Here is a 25861-nt window from a genome sequence, read left to right as displayed (position 1 = left end):
AAGTTTGTTTACTACATTCATTACCACCTTTTCTTGAATTATCACAACATAGAGATATTATTAAATGGTCAGTTCATGAGCTTTCCAGGTACTAATGGGTTGTAGCTAAGCTTTTAATTGTGCAAGTATACATAAGCTTTAAAAAAACTAATGCTTTCTTGACATTAGTAGATAAATTAGCAGTTACTTTTTCTCTTGTGGTCTAAAAGTTCTTCCTGTTAAATAGTTCTTGGAGTTTATGCCTGTGTAAACAATCTTAAACACACATGAATAGCACAAAAGGAAATAAGTAAATATAACTGGAACAAACTCTTCCTTTATGATTTTTTAATTCTGCAGTTATTTAGCAATTCCTTCCTTCATTCCAATTTTAAAGTGCAAGTCAGATGTGTATAAGTTACTGTACATTAATATTTCTTTGTTTTATGCCTTGCCTTCTTTCTGACAGTTTGTACCGTTTATTACTGGCCTTCCTAAAATAAGATTTTCAAATGCAATATATCCACTTAGAAATTCTTCAGTTAAAAAACAACTGAAGTAATTACATGTATTAGCTACTGCTGATAACTTGAGAGGTTTTGTGCTTGTTGCTATGTACATTTGGATTAAATCTGGAAATCTCTCACTAATCCAGTTACTTCCATTTGATTAAGTTCTCTACAGTCTTTTCTACAGGGGGGGACTCTTCACGGTACTATGTGACTTCTTTGGTACAATAATAAGCTAGAAAAGAAAATTAATTTTCTTGCCATCAGTGAAACCATAACAAAAAAGGCTAATTGAATAAAAGAAGGGATTTTTTTTTTTTTTTTTTTTTTTTTTAAATGTAATCTAATTTTTGTAATAAGCATCTTGTTAAAGTGGGTTTGCTTCTACAAGCTGGTGACCAGCATACTGGAGCATTCTGGAAAGGGCAGTACAAATCTAAAAGCTTACCCATGTTTGTTATTTCCTCAAGTTGTGAAAAAGACACGTACTGCTCTAGCAGTTTGCAGATGAGATAGAGTTGTTGCTCACAGATACCACAAGCTGCCTGAATCTCTCCAGTAAGGTTATTTGCATACTTCTACAATCATGATTTTCAAAAGCTGGAAACTTATGTGCACCTTCCTGAACCGACACGTCATCTTGGGTGCCAAAAGCTTTCGCAAGGTTTGAGCACTCTGATGCCTGCTGCTCTCACAGATGCGTCAAATATAAGCTTTGGATTCCCATACTGAAGATCTCATTATAAATACCACCCCGTGGGTGTTTCAGCCTTAGATTGGGATAGAAGGTCCCCTTTTACTACAGGATCTATATTTTCCAGGCTCTCTCCACTGAAAACCATTTGTCTTTTAACACATGCTGAGCAGGATTGTGGGAATCACTGCAGATTGTCATTGGTTTTAAATGAAACAGTCCTCCTGCTTTATACAGCTGTAATATTGTTTATATGTGTGAGGGAGAGATTTGTATGAAAATTAGTGCTGCTTTGAGAATTGAGGCAGAGAATGAGAGGGGAGCATTGGAGATAATTTACCAAACTAAATCTTTTTTAAATTTAGTCCTTTTCTGGGATTTCTGACATCTCCTAACCCCAAGATGCCCCTGTGCTGTGCTGTGTAACAGCTTAACTTGTGCTCCCTCTGCCGGCATCCCGATGGGATAGAAACCAGACCAGTTACATTTTGCTAATCTCCAGGGAAGGGGTAAATTGTTTAAATTTTCAGTAAAATAAAATGCTGCTCTGACCGGTCAAAATTCTCAGGTGAAGGTGTGACAAACCATGCTTTGTAAAGGAGCTAAAGCACGCTTTGTTTCCTTCACTGTGCTTTTATGGAAACGGTGCTGATTTAAATTTCTAGCACATAGTCAGCTCTTCGCTGTCCAGGCTGAGTATGCCGGGGATGCCCCTGTTGGTGGGTTGGCTTGGGTGGCACAGGCAGTGTGGGATGCTTTAGGGTGTTTAGTGCAGAAACACTCACTTGCCTCTGTAGGGAAGCTTCTTGCATCCAGCCAAGCCTCTGAGCTCCAGGTTGATGTAAACCCAGGAGAGCCAGGCCTGCTCTGCTCGGCCATCAGTGACCCTCTAGTCTTGGGGACTGAGAGGAGGCTTATTAGCTCTGAGCGAAATAGTACAGATGGGCAAAGGTGCTTTGGATCTGACACTACACTTACAAACCAGAAAGCCTTCCCAAAACAGGTGACATTACGGTGGGGGTCTGCCACAGGCCACCTGACCAGGAAGACTGAGCGGATGAGGCCCTCTATAGACAGATAGGAGCAGCCTCACGCTCACAAGCCCTGGTCCTCATGGGGGACTTCAACCACCCCAACATCTGTTGGAGGGACAACACGGCAGGGCATAAGCAATCCGGGAGGTTCCTGAAATGCGTTGATGATAACTTCCTTCTCCAAGTGGTAGAGGAGCCAACGAGGAGAGGTGTTATGCTGGACCTTGTTCTCACCAACAAAGAGGGGCTGGTGGGGAATGTGAAGCTCAAGGGCAGCCTGGGCTGCAGTGACCACGAAATGGTGGAGTTCAAGATCCTGAGGGCACCAAGGAGAGCGGAGAGTGCACAGCAAGCTCACTACCCTGGACGTCAGGAGAGCAGACTTTGGCCTCTTCAGGGATCTGCTTGGCAGAGTGCCATGGGACAAAGCCCTGGAGGGAAGAGGGGGCCAAGAAAGCTGGGTAGTATGCAAGGATCACCTCCTCCAAGCTGAGGAGCGATGCATCCCAACAAAGAGGAAGTCAGGCAAAAACGCCAGGAGGCCTGCATGGATGAACAAAGAGCCCCTGGACAAACTCAAACAGAAAAAGGAAGCCTACAGAGGGTGGAAGCAAGGACAGGTAGCCTGGGAGGAATACAGAGAAATTGTCTGAGCAGCCAGGGATCAGGTTAGGAAAGCTAAAACCCTGATAGAAATAAATCTGGCCAGGGACATCAAGGGCAACAAGAAAAGATTCTATAGGTATGTCGGGGATAAAAGGAAGACGAGGGAAAATGTGGGCCCTCTCTGGAACGAAATGGGAGACCTGGTTACCTGGGACACGGAGAAGGCGGAGGTACTCAATGACTTTTTTGCCTCGGTCTTCACTGGCATGTGCTTGAGCCTTACCACCCAAGCCACAGAAGGCAAAGGCGGGGACTGGGAGAATGAAGAGCCGCCCACTGTGGGAGAACATCAGGTTTGAGACCATCTTAAGGCACCTGAAGGTGTACAAGTCCGTGGGACCCGATGACATCCACCCACGGGTCCTGAAGGAACTGGCGGATGAAGTTGCTAAGCCACTATCCATCGTATTTGAGAAGTCGTGGCAGTCCGGTGAAGTTCCCACTGACTGGAAAAGGGGAAACATAACCCCCATTTTTAAAAAGGGAAAAAAGGAAGACCCGGGGAACTACAGGCCAGTCAGTCTCGCCCCCGTGCCTGGGAAGATCATGGAACAGATCCTCGTGGAAGCTATGCTAAGGCATGTGGAGGACAGGGAGGTGATTCGAGACAGCCAGCATGGCTTCAAAAAAGGGCAAGTCCTGCCTGACTAACCTAGTGGCCTTCTGTGATGGAGTGACTACAGCAGTGGACACGGGAAGGGCTACCGATGTCGTCTATCTGGACCTCTGCAAGGCCTTTAACATGGTCCCCCACAACATCCTTCTCTCTAAACTGGAGAGGTATGGATTTGATGGGTGGACAGTCCGGTGGGTGAGGAATTGGCTAGATGGTCGCATGCAGAGGGTAGAGGTCAACGGCTCAATGGCCAGATGGGAGACTGGTGACGAGTGGCGTCCCGCAGGGGTCCGTATTGGGACTGGTACTGTTGAATATCTTCATCAATGACATAGACAGGGGGATCGAGTGCACCCTCAGTAAGTTTGCAGATGACACCAAGCTGAGCGGTGTGGTCAACACGCCAGAGGGACAGGATGCCATCCAGAGGGACCTGGGCAAGCTCAAGAAGTGGGCCTGTGTGAGCCTCATGAGGTTTAACAAGGCCAAGTGCAAGGTCCTGCACCTGGGTCGGGGCAACCCCCCAGTATCAAGACAGGCTGGGGGATGAAGGGATTGAGAGCAGCCCTGCCGAGAAGGACTTGAGGGTACTGGTGGATGAAAAGCTGGACATGAGCCAGCAATGTGCGCTCGCAGCCCAGAAGGCCAATCGTATCCTGGGCTGCATCAGAAGAAGCGTGGCCAGCAGGTCGAGGGAGGGGATTCTGCTCCTCTCCTCTGCTCTGGTGAGACCCCACCTGGAGTACTGCGTCCAGCTCTGGAGCCCTCAGCATAAGAAAGACACGGACCTGTTGGAGCGGGTCCAGAGGAGGGCCACAAAAATGATCAGGGGGATGGAACACCTCTCCTCTGAAGAAAGGCTGAGAGTTGGGGTCGTTCAGCCTAGAGCAGAGAAGGCTTCAGGGAGACCTTCAAGGTGGGGTTGGACGGGGCCCTGAGCAACCTGATCTAGTTGAAGATGTCCCTGCCCACGGCAGGGGGGTTGGACTAGATGACCTTTAGAGGTCCCTTCCAACCCAAGCTATTCTATGATTCTATGAAAACTCAGAGTGCTTAAGAGCACAATGCTGACTCTGGTGTCAGCGTGTGCGGTCATGCTGATTAGCTCTGGCTTGTCTTTGACCACTGTAGGGGTAGCCTTGAGTGGAGCAGCTTGTTTTTAATGCACTATCCTCTTCTGTATCCTGGTAGGAAGACATGGGGTTGGGTGTAGCCCTGGGCTGGAGGTGGGCTCATGCGTTGGTGTGGCATTTCACGTGTGCTCCACTCAAGTCCAGCAGGACCAGGGCTGGCCCAGAGCTAGCAAGTTGGTCTTGTACCCAGTCTGTTTCCTGGGGAAAATGCTCAAAACAAGTTCTCAGCAGTTCTGGATCTGGGTGTACAATAAATACTACTACAGCTGTGAAGGTCCTAAGTGAAGTCCATTGGGCTCCTTCCGTTGGTACTGGTTACCACACTGACGTGACTCATTACAACGCTTGTTTCCAGAAACGTTATTAACTATCTCCTCACCTTGTAGCACAGATAGTTCATAACTGACTTGTCTGAGCCAGGAGTAAGTGAGGACTGAATGAAATGAAGCTCAAAACCACCTGCTAGTGTCAATGTGACAGTAATTGTAAAAGCAGTAATTGCTGCTGAATTAATGCCAGCAGCTGCGTAACTTATCCAGGTGTCATAAACACTGAAAATATGTTATAGGAAATGGTTTCAAATAACATGACACTTAAGTGTGGTATCACTTGGTATTGAAGATAGTGTAAGAATTCAGCTTACGCTATTTCGAGTATTCTGGCATGTCAGGTGGAGTGCCACAATTTTTGTAGCATTTCTAGTCTTCCATTGTAAAAATAAAACAAATGCAAACATAGCAAAAATCCTGGATTGTCTTTCAGCGAAGAAGGTATTGGAACAAGTTCTTCTAAGAGAGTTCTCTTTTGTTAGCAGATCGCTTTAAACCTAAATCAACATTTGTCACGCTGAAAGGATTTCTATTCAGTGTTCTGAAGAGCAGCAAAGCAGCCTGTCCCTGTTCATTTTTCTGCTCTCGTTTCCTGCTTTTGCACTGAAATATTCGTTCCTTACCCTACTGGGAAAGGCAGTCAGGTACAGAAAAGCAAGCAATAAATCTTACTTAGTGGCTTGTCAGTTTCTATCTGTAAATATAAAACAAAAATGAAAAATGCTTAATTTGACAGAATTAGTAATGTGGAGAAAATGTCTTTGTCAATTGAAAAAAAAATTAAAAAATAGGATTGTTTCCTCTGGTGTTAAAATTTAACTTCTGGTTGCCCTCGTATGGAGGACTTTTTAAGGCAGAATTCTGGCTGTTCTTTAATTTATGCTGCTGTACCATGTTATGCTCTTTTTTAGTTATAAGTGCCTCATATGCAATTCTAAGGTATTTCTTTGTTTCCTGTGTTTTCTTTTCTTCCTGATTAGCAACAGCAATTAAATCTATGATGAGGTAGTCTGACATTTTCATAGGGGTGTGTCATTCCAGCTAGAGGAAATGTATTTGTTTATCCAGAGGAGGTAACATTCTTGCACTATAATGAAAGCCAGTGCTCACCAAATGACAGATCTGGTCTTAGCCCTGCGGTTGCGTCTTTGCAGGCAGATCCTCATTTCTCTGTGGGAACAGTTTTCCCTAATGAAATTTGATAATGGACACAAGAGTCTGCAAAGTCTGATTGATCGTGGGATTGGGTCTTCTAACATGAGAAACGCAGTTCTGAATGTATGACCTCTTTCAACAATCTCTTTTAAAAGAAAAAGACTTTTTCTCTAAATCTGTTAAAAAACACACTTTGACATCTGCATGCCACAAGGTTGTGTAGAGAATGTGAGTAACTGCTTTAAATTAAGTGAGTCTTCGGAAAACTTAGTTTATTCAGTTCATAACTTCTTTTCATCCAAAGTTTGTCTCTCTGTCCTAATTCATGCCCCAAACCTCTGCATTTGCATCAGTGGCACAAAGTAAGCAGAACCAAAAAAACCCCATGCCCAAACTGCTTTTCTAAGCAAGAGTGCCTCGCTGAATTAAGGTCACATTTGGGAGAAATGAGGAAATTTTTATTAGAAAAACAATTACTGTGGGAAAACTGCTGATGGAAGTACTGTATATGTAAATGTGGTTACTTTCCTTACCTTTTTCAGTAATAGTGCTAGCAGTCCTACTAGGATGAAAGATGCAGATTGTAGTTGCTGAGGAAGTGGATGAGTCTTGGCATTGGAAATCACGACGTGCATAGGTGCAGTGTCGTGCAAAAGCATACCTCCTAGCACCTTGTGCAGTGGTGGTGTGGTAGGGGAAGTTCCCAGGTTAGTTTCTTCTCTCTTATGAAGACCAAAAAATATTTATATGTGTTTCAAAAATAATTAATAACATCTAATGGAGTGAGAAAATAATGTTTTGCTGGCTTGGTATGTGTGTTGCCTGTGGAATGAACAGACAGTAACAGGAAAGCTGTGTGTGCGCAGCGGTGAGGTGGATTTCTTGTTTACGTATTATGGTGTACTCAAATGTTGTTTGAAGAATTGCTGGCTTGGAGTAATGGTGACAGGGTTTGGTGTAACTTTTGTGTTTGTAAGGCACTTGAGATTGGTAAGTCAAAGGACAACGAAGGTGCTGCTTTACTGAGCATTGAGCTTATTTTAAATAACAATGCATAGCCTACTAGTATAAACAGAGATCTCAATAGAAGATGTAGTAACTCTGTCTTCTGTATAATCTATTATATGACTAGAGTAAGTATCTGACTTGCTTTAGTGCTAATTTTAATTATAAGCAGAGCTGCAGAGTGTGAAGGAGTCTGTGTATTTATTCCACGGAGGAGACTTTCTTACGCAAGACCTTCACACAGTGAGAATCAATATCATACAAGTTTTTTAGAGATCTTACATAAACCTTTTAAAAAATGTTAATAGTACTTTGAGTTTAAAAAGAAGGATTACCTTGCATCCAAAATCTGTCTTCTGGCAAAAATTAGGTTAGAGAGAAATGCTTGAGAAAGCATTTAATATCCTACCTAACTTTATAGTGTAACATGCTGATCGTCTGTTTCTGACTGGTTTCAATTATGATTTTCTTTCCCGAATCACAGTGCTTCACTTAGAATATTTTTGTTTTGTTGTAGTATAGTATCTAGCTGAGTTAAATGTCAGCGCAATTTTTATTTTAGTGGTTTGGTTGCTTTTTAAAGGTAGCCACAATACTTTCCTCTGAATCCTCGATTTAAAAGAAGGGATTGACAACGGTGTGGCTTACTCATTTCATCACCTGATGAAGGGACAGCTGATATGTCAGGGAAATGACTCCATAGTCCCTCTTCCTTAAAAAGTATGCAGTCTAGATACAATAGAGCAGTGGAGCAAGTCATGGAGGAGTATTTGTTGACTTTTAGACTTGTAGGTAAATATTTAAACCATGAGAACTAAGTGTGGGGTGAAGGGTGGGTGCAGGTGTGGGACCGTGACAGCTTCTGCCAGGTCTGATCCAGTTGGAGTACTTCGTGTAAGTAAGCCTTTGTTCCTGCTGGCTGAGCATCTATGAGGAGAGGCCAGGAAAAGTCCTCAAGCCCCTCAAGGTAACCACTGGGATGAGAAATTTTGCTGTGGATCTTTTCCTTTTTTATATATAATGACTGTCGTTTTTGTGCTCTGTCATTTCTGCCTTTACTCTGTGCATCTCAGTAATGGCTGTCATACTTCTTGCTTACCAAAAAATTACTCTACTGAGTGATAGTGGGGAGAGATTAGGGCTTGGCAAAAAGTTGAAATTCATGTGAGCAATAGAGATACTAAGTAGAAGTTTCTATTGCTTATTTACTTTTATTATCTGAAAAAACATCTTACCCTCTACAATATTTATTTCTTGTCCAATATTAGAAGTTTCTGCAAAAGAGAAATACGCTGAGCACTGTGGATGGTGTGCAGTAATTACAACACCCGCTTTACCTATTATTGTTTTTTAACCATTAAAGCTGCAAATTGAAAAATAAAGTGGTGTTCCTTTATTAATCTTCACCTTTTTACCCTTGCTGAAAGAGCATAATTTTTCTGCATGAAGTTGCTATTTATTGTGTTCAGTCATTCAGAGTGTTGTTGTATTCTTGTTATTCTTGCCTATACTGTTATACTTAATAGATAGTGATTTAGCAGTCAGTTGTTCAGCCATGTTAAATTAGCCCTAGAGATAAAACTGGATAATGTCCATGGTTGACTTTTTTTTAACTTCGGAAGGGGAAGGAAAATCACTAGCATGCATTAGTAATAACCTGTTGAAATTCTCTTGTAAACAAGAAGTGCATCTTCACCTCAAGACTTGTTCCAAAATTGTATGATGGTTTAAAATAATTTTTTAATTCTCTTTTCCTCATTGCCTACTAGGAAAATTGTTTACTACATTGAAAGAGGTGCATTTTGGACAAGAAAGAAGTTAGAACGTGCAGCTTCACTGTGTGTTCTAATGTTGGTGTTCAGAGCATTGTCCTTATCAGGAGTGAAATACATTTTCCTTCTATATCCATATGTGGAACAATATTTCCTTACTGCTTCCTATCATATGTGTTTATTTTTTGATAAGCATTATTTTTGACATTTCCATGAAGTAGGCAATTTTATTTTGAAAAAAATTGGGTTGTTAATTTATAAAAGAAGTACAATAGAATTGAAAAAAATACATGTGAGTTGGTAGAAATATTTGAAAGTAAAGCATTATTGCTGTATATCACATCTTTAATTAAGATACTAAAATGTTACATTTTTGTCCAGAAGCAATTATGGTAACAGACCTCTTTCTGAGCTTTAATGGTGAAGGATTGATACAGCTTGTTAAGGTACAGCAGTTACTGAGCCTTACTGCCACTGCTATGGTTAAATATGTATGTGCTTTTTGAACGGGAGATCTCCTCTTGTCCTTAAATACACATCTAAAAAGAGTACATATGACACCTTTAACCACATTCCATAAAATATCTACCCCCTTTACATATGGCAAAAGGTAGGGTTTTACGCTGTGCAGTAGATGCTTCTACAGAAATTCGGGGTCCTTGTGTGTCCATTGCTTGGGAAGGTCATCGTAACCGCTGTCCCGTTAATACTTCAGTGTTTCAGGGCAGAGATGCTAAGGCAAGCTGATGAGTTGCTCACACTGTATGTTGTGAAAGGCTGAGGTGGCCTCTCTTGTGCTGAAAGAGCAAAGCATAGGTTTGGGTTCAACAGACCAAGATGAAAAAATGTGGCTGCGTAGCGTAACGAGGGGAAAGCTTGTGTGCTCCTGGTGGGGTTACTGTTGCTGGCTCCTCTCAAGGAAATCTGCTAAGAGATAATTATGTTCTGCACCAACTGTTTCTGAGTGTCCCTCAAGCTTTTAACCCTTGGGAAGACTGAATTATGTGCTGGATGAAGATCACAAATCCATACCTAGTTCTCAGCAGAATCCACACAATTGGTAAACCGGGAAGTCAGAATGAACGTTGATTATGAAGGGATTTCCAAGCAAATTGTTTTCCCTGCTGCCTTGCTTCAAGTTTCTCCCAGCACTCACATGCAATCCACTCGAAAAAGTTTTCTGACTCCAGCCATCATTTGGCTTCAAATCACCTAACCTCCCTCAAAAGATCTTGTAGAAGATACTCTAAATCTTGGACTGTTGTCACAGAAATCTGGAGATCTGTGTCATGTGAAGAGACTGTGGGGTAGTCTGGACCTTCTTTATGGTCACATGATTATCACAGAGTTTTATATTCTCTCCTGATCACATATTTTTCAATAATAAAAACCTTTACTCAAAGTGGCTTTTAAAAAGTGGGATTTTATAAATTGTATTTTATTTGTGTGGAAAGAAATTTCTTCATTACCTTGTTTTGACCAGCAAATGTCTTTTTTTATGTATTCACATAAACAATATGCATTTTTTTCCTTCTCCGAAAATTTGCTGTACCATAGTTGGCTATACCGCGCAATGCATCAGATGTACAAGTTGATTTCTAATGCATAAATAAATAAAAGTTCATCATAGATATGTCTGAGGGAAAAAAAAAGGAATTGAAGGGAGCCATTATTAGAAAGAGAGAACGATGAAGGTGACTTTGCTATTTTGGCTGCTACACCTGGGATAATCCCTTTCAGTGTTGCGCAGGATCCCAGTGTAATTCCAAGCAAATAGGCCTTGAACATCCACATACTGAAATCACTAAATAGGTTTCTATATTTAAGTTGGAACAATATTGCTTCTAATTTAAAACTCTCTTACTAGAGCACTCAGTGCTCGAAAATTCAGGTTGAAGTTGAAGGAGAGCAAAACCCTCTTTGTTCTAGCTTTGTAACTATTACTCTGAACATAAAAGTTCCTGATGTTAAATTGTTTGTCATTCTTGTGGGCACATGTTAAGCAATTGGGGTCTTTCTGCTTCTCGTTTTTAAGATGAAATCTGAAACTCTTTATGTGCTAAAGACCAGCTAAGTCTCAGTTCTCTGTAGGGGTATACTAGAATTTTTTGATTAATCATGGCATTGATACCCATCTGGGTATAAGCCAGCTGAGTCCATAAGACTGTGGTGCTGCAAAAATATCATTTTTCTTTTTTTGAGGGTGGGGGGTGGGGGTTGCTTTTGCCGCAGATAGCCTGTGCGGCACATTCGCAGTATGGCAGGTACATGGTGATCCAGCCCGGGTTCTCACGGCATGCTGAGACACAGTTAATCAACCTCACACAGAGCAAAGGCGGCGTTTCTGCGGCAGCATCCCCACCGCTCCAGGAGGAGGTGTCGCTGGGGGCAGGGAGCTGCCTGCGAGCCAGCCTGGATCCAGCAACGTGCCCGGCTAATGGCCCCCCTCCCCGACCCCAGAGCGCCTGGCAGGCGCGGCGGGGAGCGCGCAAGCAGCTCTGCACAAACCGGAGCGGGTCTGACCATGCTGATGTCTCTGGCTTGATGCTGGTCATGCCGGACGCAGGTCATCTGGGCATCGTCACTGTGTGATCCTGCTGTGTGAGTTCTCCCATTACTGTGTGTAATGGAAAATGGGTTGTGCTGCTTCGTTCTTTTGACGTCACTAAAAAAACAGGGACACTTCGTTGTACTGAGATGATTTATACTATACGCTCAGTAACGTTATTATCTAAATTAATTTAGTGGGAGCAACAATGCATTTTCCAACACTTTGTTTCTTCTTAACTTCCAGGTTTTCCGAAAAAAGGCAGTGGAGCTTGGAGAGAAATTGCTACCTGCTTTCAACACTCCCACTGGGATACCTTGGGCGTTGCTTAATATTAAGAGGTAAAACAACTGCTTTTTGGTGACTAGAGCATATAAAAAAGTTATATTGAAACTGTCTTCATCACAGAACTATTACAATTGCTGCACAGTTTTTGTCTTTCCAGCTAGGTAAAAGTTGCCATAAGATCCTTGGTTCTACAGTTTAAATTAGGAAATTTAAGTAGATACACGTTGTACGCACAAGAATGCATACAGAAATTAGCATTTATGCACCTCAGAACTGGCTGCTGTTTTGTCAGTTAGTATGTTGCTCATCACTTTTCCTGAAGTCCTCCATTGCTTTTAGTGTTGTTATACTTAGGGTAAGGGCCAAAGGACATGTGCTATTCTAAAAGGGTAAAGTTTCCAGCCACTTTGTACTCATATTTTTACCTGTTCTCAAACGTAGTATCAGCGTGTCCTTCAGTAGCGTATCAAGAAACAAGAGTAATATCTGCTACAAGTGACTCATTGTTTTGCACCCTCTCCCAAGGAGTGGTTTTGCTTTGGCCAGTTGTGCTTTGAAGACAGCTGTGTATTTGCTGTAGGGAGATGCATGCTCTCCTGAAGTCACTCTGGCCTCCGGTGTCTGACTCCAGACAGATGTCAGCAATTCCTTGGTCTGCCTCAGGCCTGCTAGCAGTGATACCGTGCTGGCAAAGAAGATGTTTTCTTTGCTCTGCCTGGGGAAGAATATTGAAAGTTACACCTGTGGGGTATATTTGTGTATTCATAAGGACACATCAGCTTTCTTCGTACTGCGGATAAACCCCAGCACCACCCGCCACAAGGAAGTGGATCAAGGAGAATTTCACTTGTGCGTGTGTTGGTGTTGTTTTGGGGTTTTTTGTGCGATTCCCTCCTTGACAGTCAGCATCTTCCACTGTTCTCTGCTTGATCTCTGTTTACGGGTACACCTTTTTCCCCAGAGTGGGACATACATTGGCCTGCTTGCTTGGTTGGCTGTTTGCTTCAGGCTTCCCAGTTAACTGCTCAGAGCCAGTCCTACAGAAACCCCTGGTACGTCAGTTCAGACAGGCTTATCTCCCACCTTCCTTTCAAACACGAGTGAGGCGGGAGGCAAAAAGCACGTCTGTGTGCAGGAGCAGGAGGGAGTTAGTGCCTCCTGAACTTTCTGGTCGTTGAAGGGGCTGGTTAACTGCTGCCCGGTGATGATCCTTGGACTTTGACTGGTTACTTGCATGCATGCTAATGATTTCTTCTCAACAGACTTTAATGAGTTCTGCACACGTTCAACAGCACAACGGCTTGAGGTTTGTTCGTTATTTGTTTTTGTATTTTCTTTTTTTGTAACAGTAAGCTGTTACAAAAACTTCTTGAGTACGAAACCCTAGCATATGTTTGTAGTTGCAACACAACGGTACCTTATTCTACGTAGTATATGTAAACATATTTAAGGTGCTTAGGCTAAAAATTTGTCTTACATGTAGCCCTTATTTAAATCCCTGCTTATCTACTAAATATATCAAATGATTTTTGCAGATAGTTCAAATTCTGTCGTAGGTCTTTATGATCTTATTCCTAGCTTCTCACAACAACTGCTGTGGTGCCCTGCAAATGTCAGCCACAAACACTACAAGGCAGGGATACAGGAGGGATTCATTTCTTATCTTGCACCAAAGTGGAAGAGGATCTCTGCCGAGATAACTTCCTTTTCTATGGCAGAAAGAGTTACATTAAATGCTGGGTTCTTGGTTATTCATTCTGAATCCTTGTGCATCTGTCTAGATTTGACCTTCAATAGATGACTCTTCCATAATACTGTGCATAAACAAATACGCTGTCATCCAAGCTTAGGAAATGCTAAGCCACTGAAGCCTGCATATATTACAGATCTAATACACCTCGTTTCTGATTAGTATTTTATTTGATTTTATTTTGATTTATGCTTCAAATTGGAGAACACTCACAATAGATTGTGGGTGTCGGTTATTTTTAAATGACTATTTTTGGATTAACAGATGAGCTGGATATTTGTTTCACTATGCAAATGTTCTTCACAAAATAGTTTGTTTTCTCTGCTTGTCCTGTATCATCACAGCCAGACTTGCTCTCTTCTTCGGTGCCTCTGTGTGTAAACATACATACGTGCTTTTGTCTGAGTGTGTCCTTACATACCAAAGGCATCCACGTGAAGTCTTGTAGTCTTTCTCTTCTCCATTGTTTTTCTTCATCCTGCTTCTTTCCTCACGACTTAATGACCATGGGACACTTACTGTCTATTTGTGGAACCCTAATTATCAAATATATTAAAAAGTTCACTGTACTATTCTTCAGCTAAAATTATTAGCCAATTCTTGAGTGTGTTTGTAAAATTTCCTTTTGTCTCTGAAGTACATTTTAAGTAATTAGATGGTGGTTTGTACTGGGATTTCCTTTTCTTTCTTTCTAAATGTTTCAGTTGCATTTCCATATTTCTGATGTTCTTGATATTGCTCTGTATCTTCAGTTCATCTTCAGCATCTGTTTTTCACTTCTGCTTATACTGCCAAATTTGAAGTTCCTTTTATGGGTCACTTGCTTATTTGAGTAACCAGTGTTGTATAACACTTGTTGGCTGTTCTGGCTGAAAACACTGGTACAGAGAGGCTGCAGAGAGAGAATGTGTATAAAGCGGTGTTGGCTGGACAGATAGGTTTGAGTCGTCTTTTGGGGATAAAGGAGCACAAGCTGGCAAAGCTGCTTTTATTTATTTATTTACTTACTTACTTACTTACTTATTTTCCTCCCTCACCCAAATCCTTTGTTTAGATATTTTGTCTTTAGTACTTCTGAAACAGCAACTATAACAGCTTCTTAAAATACCACTAGTTCATGATCCTTTATTTTTCTTCTCAGTGAGCCGTGACAATCTGGCTTCTTCATGCTAAAATTTTCATTTCCCTTTCTCTCGAAAACCTTCAAGTAATTTATGACTGAGCAATCGGGTTGCTTGTGTAGTTCTGTAATATGCCTCTCAGATTTATAGAAATAAAAAAATCTGAAATTATAACTCTCTTAGTGAGTTAAGTAATCTTAAGAAATATCCAGCTTGCATCATGTTCACAGGCTCAAGTAACCTTTTTAATGTATCTATTTATTTTTACCCCTGTAACTATTAAAAAGGAAGCTGAATGGGGCTTGTGGGATGATGCCCAGCTGTGAAATACAGAGAAGAACCCACATTGTTGTTAGTCTGTTGTATCAGTCAGGAATAAACTTCTGAGTATAAGATCCTGTACAATATTTTTTCTCTTTTGGATGGAAATTGTCTCTTTATGTCACTTTTTCCCCCTTTGAAAGCAGACCTGTATCTGTTTTTAGTCACTATTAGTTCCAATAAGACCACATTACTACTTTCTAATAAGCAACCCAGAAGCGTTCTTATATGAAAGAATATATTTTCCATAAAATATTTGCTCTCTATACATTGACCAGTTGAATAGTTGTTTTAAGGTTATTTATTATCCCTTATGTGCTACTATGTAGCAATACTGTTAGACATTAAGGTGCCTGGCTTTTTATGAAGAATCAATGTATCATATAACCTTTAAGTGCATCTGAAACTTTGAAAAATAGTTATGCCTTACCTTAATGAAAAGTTTTCAACTGGGCTAAATAATATTTTCATTTCTGGAAACATAACAAACTGGAAATGGTTTTTTTTGGACATCCAACCTGTTTGCAAATGTTGTGCCTAAGGGGGACACTGTGCTTGTTCCCCTGGCTCAGTGACAAAAGTAAATAATGTAAGCATTTATGGCTATAGGGACCATGGGAAGTTCTGTATAGAAGGAAAAGCTATGAGGTGTGGGTGGAGTGGGCCAGAGCAGGGAAGCTTAACAGAAGTCAAAAAAGAGGAGTTTGAAATAAATTTAATTAATTTGTATTAAAATCAAATCACAGGGAGTGACAAGATTTACTCAGCATAAATGTAAAACGTTTCCTGTGTCTGATGTCAGCCTAGGATTTTTTGCCTTTTACACTTTAGCATTGTTTATATGTAAACGGTGGACCTGAGTTGAATTCAGTATTACGTATTTTACGAAGCGAGATAGCAGAGGCCTTGCTAAATTGTTTGAACAAAGTACTTACTCATTTGTAGATAACTGAGGATGAAAGTGACAAAACTGCAATATTTATGCTACTGGGACATTGTCAGCATGATTTTAAAGCAAGGTCCTCTTTTGATTTTTTTTTTTTTAATTACGATTGTTTTTTAAATTATCGCGTTTTGTACAGAATATGTAAGTTATGCCACAGGCCTTTCCAGGCCTCAAAGCGTTCAAGGTTTGAACAAGAGTTTCTTGGAGCTACTGAGCCCTCGGAGCCACTGCGTGGATTCAGAACAAGAAGGTACACCCACAGCACGGCTTCAAACACAATCTTTTTTCTCTCACGTTGTTTGAAAAAAAGAAAATAACGAGGAAAAATACGCCTGTAGTTTTTCATTTTGAATGCTTTAAGTTTCAGTACCAGCTAAGATTCCTGTTCCATGACAGTAGTGCCAAGCAGGATGGCTCTCCCCCACCAGCCTGGTTTGCCCAACAGAGCCTGGCTGCTTTGGAGAGGGATTTTATGCTAAAATGCCACAGCGTCTGCCAGGGTGACAGATGCACAGGTGGTGTTCCCTTCTGGGGCACACGCTCTGGTATTTCAGAGTACTGGCAGTATTTTAGGTTGCGGGCATTTAAGGGAGCTTATCTCTCGGCACCTTCTGCCTAGGAGGAAATGTGGCTGATAAACCAACCACCGAGGTATGAAATACTGGTCTTTAGACAACAGAACTTGGTTGAAAATATTTTAGATTCAAAGTAATTCCCAAATCCAAAACATGTTTAAGGTCTCATGTGCCTAAATCACTTGAGGAATAAATGGCCTTCAAAATGTCTTTAGTGTGCTACCTCATTAGAAAAACTCTAGTTCCTAAGAAAAGATTTTAGCTTATAACAGAAGGGTTCTCTTTGAGTTCTGGGACTGCTTCCAAAACATCATAATCAATGCACTTAAGAGTATATTCCTTTATAGTTTGTAAAGGAATCTTAATGCATTGAAAAAGCTTGAAAATGTGAAGAAGAAAGGATCCAAACACGTACATTCAGTAAACCTTTTTGGACAGCTTAATTCCCCCACTTACACTATCAGAAATGCCTGAAATGTGATTGTTGCATTATTTTGCAAAATTTTCCTAACCATCAAGTTGTTTGTTATGATATTATGTTCTTTAACAGAATTAATGGTTCATGCTTTTACTTGTCCTAGTGACTTAACAAGCACTTTCTTGCAGAGATTCAATCAGGATGGCTAATTTGAATTTTCTGGTTTGCACTATTAACTCTAGTGTCTAAAATAAATGGAAAAAAAAAAAAAGACTACAGAGTTAAATAAAGCTTATTCTTCAACTTTGACTATCTTTGGCAAAAAATAAACCTGTTTTTTAAAGAGGAAAAACTTACATTGTCTGCATAGGTTGTCATTGTAGGACCATGCAGAAGTTGTGTTTAGATGGAATCTCTAATTTTATCCCTTCTGAATAACTTGGGCATAATTTTATAGGAAGAAATCAAAGCTACCTAAGAAAAAAAAGCTAAAAGTAGTCTAGTTTGCACACTTAATAAAGGCTTTCTGTGTGTGTGGTTTTGGCAAATGCTCCACTGATGTAATAAATTAAAGTAGTAATAGTAACAAAAAGGATTTGGATATTGAGTTAAACACTGAGATTTTCCCTGTAGCAAAACAGACCAGTTGAAACCAGACTTTTTCCTTCAGGCCTTTGGATCACACTGTGGATTTGTATTAGCACTGGATGCAAAGAGATAAGTCCTAGCTGAACTTTACCTATCTATAAATTATTCGTCTGGTGTTAAACATATGTTTTGGCATAGAATGATTTGCCTTCTAGAGATACTGATCTCTTTCCATTGACTAAAGAAGACCTTAGGCAAATAATTGAAAGAACTAACTGTTTGAGTTGAGGAAATGAATTCCATCCTAATTTATAAGTAACTAATGACAAGCATGATTTCAGCAAAGGGTACATTTTTTCAGCACTGCCATTTCAGGTTCATTGCACGATTCATAAACAAGTTTGCATTTCTTGAGTCAGTACTGGATGCAAAATAAACTTGAAAAATAGTTTTGTGTTTAGGGGCATTTTGATATCACCATGTTATATGTCGTCTGATTAGCAATTTCATTGTTTTAGAACATGTTAGAACACCACAGTAAGCAAATTGCTTGCCATGTCTTTGCTTCACCTGAAATGAGTAGCCAGTTCTGCATTGCATGACTAGTGCTTTATAGTCAATAAGAATCAAATGAACTATTGTAAAATTATATTTCATTAAAAAAAACCAAACAGCTTTCCTTTTTTCCTTTGAGTTTCCATAAATAATTCCTCCATGGTCACACATAAAATTAAAAAAATTGGTCTGTGTGTTATTAAAATTTATATTTTTCTGATTGTAGGTATCAGTACATGTCAGTGCGGTCTTCAGGATAGATACTTTTGACCTGTGGTGGCGTCTAATTTGCCATTGAGCAACACAAAAAAACTCATTATAAAAATAGCAGAAAAATTCCATAAGATAGTTCAAGCAACATATCTGTTTGACGAGGGAAAAAAAAGAACCAAGAATAATACTATTTTGGTGATAGCCCATAATGTTAAGCTGCATTATTCAAACAGCAGCTTCAATTCAATATTGTAATGCTGAATTTGCGTGGGAGGCTGCCCTCTGGCAATAACACAGGAAGGATTTGGGACCTGTTATTGCTACTGCAAAATATCTTTCTCAGTTCAAGTACTTTCTTGAAGCACTTGAAGCCAGAAGAAAGAGATTCTAGTCCCAAATTCTAAGTTTAAACATTAACTCTTTCCCCACAGTTTATTAGTCCACTGTAAAATCAGTGCAAATACTTACAAGTGCATAATCATCATATTACTTATCTGTGTAAAACCCTACGTGAGTATTAGTAATGTGATTCCTCAGCATAAAATGTATGATTGCAAACCCTTTCTAGATCTCTGTGCTGCTAACAATAGGTAGTGTTCTTTTATAAAACAAAACAAACCTTTTGACAAACGGTCCCACAGAAGCCAGCAGGTTCCAGGAAGGTCTTGGTCTTCATTTCATGGGTTTTGCCCCCCCGCCACAGCAGACACTCTCTTCAGGGTATCAAAATCTTCCCCAGCTATCATAAATTGTTGTCTTGATGGCTTAAAAAAAAAGGGAAATGGCTTTTTTTGTTATTTACAAAAAAGATATGAAAGTTTTCTGTGCTAGAAAGGGGGAGGGATTTGAGTCAGGATAAGCAGGTTGCACTATTTTGTGTTTTGCCCTAGAAGAAATCAGGAGTAGGACATTCACCCCGGTCACCTATGGCATGTACCAACAGGTGATATGTACCAGCCAGAAAGTTCAAATTTTCTACTAGTCTGGTTGTAAATTAACCAGGCCCTGGCTGAAACACAGTGACATAGGGTGGATAGTGACAAGCATGGGAAAGTTGCTTCAGATCCTCAGTTTGCTTCCCAATAGTTAAAACTGCTCTTGCTCCCCAAAGAAATCTGCCTGCAAGCTTTTGAAATTGCATTTATTGAAAACAGGATTTTATAAATTAGTATATAGATGTTGGTGTTGCTTGTGCTCTTGCTTTAGCTGGGTAACTGCTGCTATCGCCTCGATATTGGCAGAGTTATTTGTATGACGTACTTTCCTGCTCCGTAGGAGATGCCAGGGAACCCATAGTATTGAGTTGCCAAAGATACCCGAGAGTTGGAGTTGCACATAAAGATGTGCAGGATGAGGCTCAGTTGAAGATGAGACCCGTTTGTATGTTTTACCAGCGCAGCAGGAACTAGCTCCCGTTATGGGCATTAGGGAGCCAGGCACTACAAAGTAGCTTGAGGAGAGTTGTCTTGCCCTGAAATAAATGCCTAGTGCCCGGCCCGCTAAGCTGCCCTTCCGTGACTGGATTAACTGTGCTGGGAACTCCGACACCTGAATGTAGGCACATTAATCTTTGCACTGGTTAAAGATCATTTCCCTTTCAATTGCTTGTATCGTGTATGTCCTAATTTTAATCTGTGTCCAGTAAATGATAATCTTATCATAGACAAAATGTGACTATTGGAAGAGGCTTCCTTCAGAGGGAAGGGAATCAATTGGTACAGACTTCAGGTTTCATTAAATAAATAAAATGAGCGCAAGCGCTTCTCAGTCACTTCCACCACAATTCAGGTTACCTCAGGGAAACACTTCATCTAAAAATAATAGTTGCATTAGGATTGTTTCTCCTAAGAATTTTCTAAATGAGAAATTGTGCAGACACTTATGAATTATTCGCTTTGTGTATTTGATACAATGTATGTACATTTGCAGGATTTTGCCTGCAAAATCCATCGCTCCATATTTCATTAGGGAACTCTTTAAACAGCCATGAGAAAGGGAGAGGGGGCATTTACCAAGTGCTTTGCTTGTGTATTTTAGCTCAAATTGCTTTAATACTTCTACCTGGATAAATTCTAAAATGGAGCACGTCATTCTTAAAAATAGTAATTTCAAAACAGAAAGGTGGTTGTTGGTTTTTTTCCTACTCTAGTTTAAGCACATTTATGATGTGGTGGATAACAAGGATTGAGATCTACCAAGCGCTACACTTTGACTGTCTAAGTTGTTGGTGATAATATGTGTAAGGGTATGATACCCGTTCAGCATTACAAGACTGGAGGAACAAGATTTTTACCTAGCATCAACAGTAAGGACCATTTTAGATTCTAAAATAAGCACTAGTTTAAATAGGTGACTGATGTTTGTAGTTACTCTGTATTCTTATTGTCCTAAAATAATGCGTGTGAAGAAGAGTTGCTAACTACATTTTTTCGGAAATAATTACTGAGAACAGATTCTACTGTCCTCTTCACAGAAGACTACTTTTTTTCCCTCACTAGAAAGATGTTTTTCCCTTCAATACTTCTCTAAGTACATTAACCTTTTAATATATCTTTTATTATAGATATGCACACACACATATATGCACACATGTGTGTGTATAAATATATATGTAAATCTTCATTCATCATTATATGGTTTATCATTGCTGCTGATACGAGAGGATCTCTCCTTAACCTCCTCCAAACTATAACCTCCCAGATGGACAGCTGAAACCCTACTGTAACTGGTGCGGTTGCAATGCGTCATGTATGTCACAAATAACTATTTCACTTATCTGAATTTTAAAATTCTCTTTATAGTACTTCATAATCCTGTTAATACTGTGAAACTTGAATTTTGTGGTTTTCAGTTTCATTATACCAATGCTGACGGGTGTTTTTTATGCCATTTTTATAAGCATGTTTAATTTTAAGCTGACTAGTCATAACTGCCTATGACATCTTTTGTTCTTCTGAAATGCATGGCGTATCTGTTTTCATGGACACATCAGATACTCTTTCAGTGCGGTTTTCCATTTAATCTTTTAGAGTGACCTTAAAATAACAAATCAGCATAGAATAGGTTATATTTTTCTCTAGAAATCAGTCTGTTATATCAGAATAACAACAACATTCATGCAGACTGATTTTTAGCTTTGGTTTTGGGTTTTTTTAACAGAAACTAAAGTTCATTATTTGCTAATTGTTCAGTTAGGTTTAGCATTTGGATAGATTTGCGGAGTTTCCTTTCTTTTCAGGAATCTTAAAATGATGGAAGGATTATTGGCTTCCTTGCTTGCATAATTGCTGATCATTAGTTGGATTTTCTCAGGCTTATGACCAGCTTCATACGTCCAGCTGAATACAGAACACATTTTAAAATAATAGTCTCAGCATTAAATACAGATACTTGAAGTGCTGTACTTGTTACTTTCAGTTGTCTCAGTGTTAGTCAATGTAGTGGCACAGTTTTTGGTTGCAAGGCAGCTACGTTGTCTCTCGTAGTGTCTCTTCAGCATCCAGACCTTATTTGAATCCTTAATCTAAGTTGCAAGTTTTTATTACAAGCTTCTGAGATCATAGTTGTATGTTTTCTGTAAATCAAGAACTATTGCAATCCATCTTTGATCCTGTTCTAACTTAAGTATTTTCTAACCCTGCTACTCCTCTTCCACGCTTGCTGCCCGCTTCTAATCCATTTTTATTTTGGAGGAGAAGCACAGTGGTGGTGATTTTCAGCTCTGATGGATGTTTTTTCTACTGAACTGTGATTCTGCCCTTGCCCTGACATCTTCCATAAGAGGAATCTGAATCCTGGATGCATCATGTTTTCCAGATCTATGGGTTGCTTCTCTGAGTCTTTTTTCAGATGTTTCAGTTTCATACCTTGCAAAAATTAATGTTTGGGAACTGTACTGGGTATTGTCCCACATATGTCTTCTGAGACTTCTGGGCTGACTGTTTTTCAGCCCCTCCCTCCCTCCCATGTTTGAGGTTGTCTAGTTGATCTGCTTGTCTGCCTCTGCAGTACCCAAAATGGGACATAAGCTAGAGTTGCTGCCTTTAGGTAAGATGCTTTGTGGAAGAGTTGATCCATAAATCCTACTTCTTCTAGTGTATTATCATGTAAGGTCTTGAATATATTAAAGTACTTGAATATTCTGAAAGGTGTGGTAATCAAGCTATTCTTAGGCATATTTTAGTATACATTCAGGGGGGTATATATGTATACACACGTATAGATGTTTTTTATATATATATATATAACATATTTTTATATGTATATGTAACATATAGCAGTGTAAGGCAAATTGGGCTGCTTTAGGGAAGTTTGGGAGAAAGGATAAATAAAAAAAAGGTTGTGCTTGGCTTTGCTGCTGAAGGCTATATATTCTTTAAAAATTTCTTTTTCTGTCTCCAGTTTCTCTCAAATACAGAATTATGTGGCTTTTACCATCCCCTGGAAGACTTTAGAAACGTTTAAAAAAAAAAAAGACAAACCCAAAACATTGTCAGCCTTCATTTGCTATTGAATATTCAATCTTCCCTTTCTGACACCTAAGCTGACCACATGAAAACTTCTATTGGATCAGAATAAAATAGGTTACCACTCTTTGAAAGCCATGATGTCATAATTCTCGTATTTCTACACTCGTTCTTATCTTTCACAAAGGAGGGGATACAAGGGGAGAAAAGAAATAATTTTTAAGCAGCAATGAGGCTGGAGAAATAAAACATCTTTCGGGCATAAATGGAAAATGAAAAAAAGGCACATTCATTTTACTCGGTTCTCCTTTCCTCACAAGAGAACCCTTGAATAATCCTTTCCGGTTTATAAAAACACCTTCTGATGCTAATACAGATAGGGACACAGAAAGATGTATGCTGCTTGAATGCTGCATTAATTATCTTTGCAGTATTTATAACAGAACGCTTTTGATCAGAAGTCTGATGAACTCTAGTCTATATCTCTATGAAGTTGTTTGCCTTTACTAGTTCTTAAAATTTCTTGCAATTTGTGCTCTGCGAAGGCCAGACGGGTATGGAGAACTTCTAAGGGTTTCCAATGACAAAGTCAGCTGATGAAGAAAATTAAAAAGTCTCAGCAGTGAAGTCTTTCAACAATGCAACTACAAGGAAAACCTCTTTTCTAGTTGAAAATACGTTGAAATACTATGCACCTCTGAATTTTGTCATTAAGAAGATTCTTTAAAAATTAATTTTTAAGCTTATGTAGTTTTTCTACTAACTATATTAAGTCACATAATTTATTTGCCTTATTACAACACTTCATTAAAATGTCAGAAGATACAGCTTCTAGGCAGGGTATTACACCAAGAACTATGCACGCGGTGCTTTTCACATATGGAAATAGCTACAGCAGTTCTGTTCTGCAGTGTGAATTAACAAAGATTGATTGCAATCTGTTTTTATTAACTCAAGGAAGAAAAGCAGTGTAGTGATATTAAGAAAATTAATTATAACTTTCTAATCTGGTAATTAATGTGCATCTGGGCATGAGTGCAGTTAGTGCAATTCAGTGATTTGGCAGATCTGACAAATGAACATCATCTATTTCAAGGTAGACAACTGGTTTTTAATCTTTGCTCAAATTTTTATAATCTTTTCCATTTCAGAATGGTTTTAACAATTTATATGTTAGATATGGCCATTTACTATAATAATGTGAACTGAAGTTCAGTTGTATCTTTCAGGACTGAAGTTCGGTTGTATGTTTTAGAACCCTCTTTTATTCTTTTCCAGTGTTGTACTGAAGTTTCTTATGAAGCAGTTGTATGAAACAGTGATTACTAGTAATTGACCTGCATATGTTGAATAATCTTAAAATGCTGCTCAGAATTTAATGTACCCTGTAAATTGAGATGTGTCCAATTAAATAGAGTTCTTACGATAATCACTTTCAAAACTGATCAAGTAATACAACGATGTTACTAAAACTCTTATTGACTTAATTGTGACAAATTAATAAACCTAACCAATGCAGTTACTGTAATGGTCATATTAGTTTGCATTTTTCATAACCTATCCATAACTGTTTTTCAGAAACACAAAGGGAAAATAGAAATTACCGAGGTGCATTGAATTAGCATGACAAGGTGACTTGAGTGGGGGGGTGCTTGTGCCCTCCTTGCACCTTTATGAGGCGTGAAGGTTATTGTGGATCATCCCATGCTCAGTGCCTCTCTTCTATTAGGAAATCAAATGCTACTGAACAAAAATTAGAGCTAGGATCCTAGCACTGGAATTGGTAAGGGAAAATGCTGTTAAGCAGTCTGGCTGGTTTTGCTACTATTAAATTCCATCTCCTAAACTACACCAGTGAACAAAGTATTGTAATCTTGTCAATAAGGTTTATCTTTTGTGTTATTTTTAACAACGGAATGGGAAAAAGTACAATCTATGTAAATCAGACTCTGACAGAAAACTGTCCGAAACTATTCAATATCCTTACACTGTCAGTGAACAGATGGTTAAAAAAACCTGCTTTGTTTACATGAACGTTTGGGGGGCTTGCTTGTCTTCTTTAAGGGCTTTTTTTGCTGCTGTTTAAGTGTTCATTAGGAATGCATTAGAGAAGGCGTTCTGGGAGACCAAAAGCCAGGAGTTTTCAGCCCAGTGAATCTGTCCTTTCGGTTGTTTCGTGACACAGTTTCAAGAGGAGAAGGATGAACAGCCTTTCCCAGAATGCTTCTTGCCTAGTACTTAAGACATCTCCAGGAATTTAGCAGGCATGGGTTTGAACCTCCTCAGCTGGAGGAGGATTGAACTGAGGTCTTTGACTTCTTGGACATCTGCTTTAGCTCCCTAGGTTATTGCTTCCTTTAAAAGAAATCATTAGCTACAGAGTTTAAATCAGTCTGATCTTACTGATAGATGGATGGTGGGTATATTATGGCTTAAGGGCTTGTGAATAATTAAGATCAAGGGATCAATGTGGATGTCTTCATTAGCAGGTTAGTTCAGCTCAGGAGTGAGCTTCTGAAGTGTTTCTCCCAGTCTTCCCCACTTGCTATGCTGTGGTTTATGGTTAAACGCAAAAGTGCCTAAAAGTGGATGTTTGCTTGGCACATTTGACCTGCTTGTTCTCAGGACATGTGGGGATCATAAACCTGGTGTTAGATACCTAAAGTAAAAGAAAGCCTTCTATGTCTGTTGTTTGATTGAGCTCAAGCTGAGCAGAGAGCCAGCGAAGATTTTAAGCAGAAATGAAAAGATTTGATTATTCCATAATGAAAATAAATAGATAAGGGATTGGGGGCGGGGGGGCAGGGGGGAAGGATGTTACTGAGGCTCTAATCCAATAAAAGCCTTGGAACTTTATAAAGGACCTACTACGAAATTCGGTTGTTTTAGTGGTAGAGAGTAAGATTCAGGCAGATCTCATACTGGGTTTGCTTTATGAATAATGCCTGGAGACACAAAAAAAATGTAAAAACCACCCAAAAAAACCCCAAGCACAAAAAGTGGAACTTGAAAATTGGCAGAAGTTTGTTGGTTGTTGTTAATGACTGTAAATACTGCTTGTTGGTGTTCACTATCTTATGCCTTCTTCTAATTTGTGTTTCACAGCCAGTGCCATGTCAGTGGTCTTAGGATCCTGAAATATTCCATATTGTTCTCCGTATCAAAAATTTTTCTTTGAAT

The 25861-nt window shown here is 39.6% G+C and overlaps 1 protein-coding gene and 1 long non-coding RNA gene across 2 annotated transcripts in view; one reads left to right on the top strand and one right to left on the bottom strand.

The window, feature by feature from the left end:
* MAN1A1 (mannosidase alpha class 1A member 1) overlaps positions 1–25861 on the top strand; it is a 160167-nt gene that overhangs the window by 75968 nt on the left and 58338 nt on the right. The window contains exon 5 of the mRNA XM_076333496.1: positions 11687–11781. Coding sequence (XP_076189611.1) covers positions 11687–11781 — 95 coding nt within the window. The remainder of the gene's footprint in view (positions 1–11686; positions 11782–25861) is intronic.
* Positions 9134–19113, bottom strand: LOC143158069 (uncharacterized). The gene is made up of 2 exons (XR_012994908.1): positions 18835–19113; positions 9134–9689 (listed from the first exon to the last, which is right to left on the bottom strand). It is a non-coding gene; the product is annotated as an uncharacterized LOC143158069 (long non-coding RNA).

Source organism: Aptenodytes patagonicus, chromosome 3 (genome assembly GCF_965638725.1).
Source record: "Aptenodytes patagonicus chromosome 3, bAptPat1.pri.cur, whole genome shotgun sequence".
NCBI classification, from domain to species: domain Eukaryota; kingdom Metazoa; phylum Chordata; class Aves; order Sphenisciformes; family Spheniscidae; genus Aptenodytes; species Aptenodytes patagonicus.
Note: the sequence above shows the minus strand (reverse complement) of the source record. Positions and strands in the feature narration are given on the sequence as shown.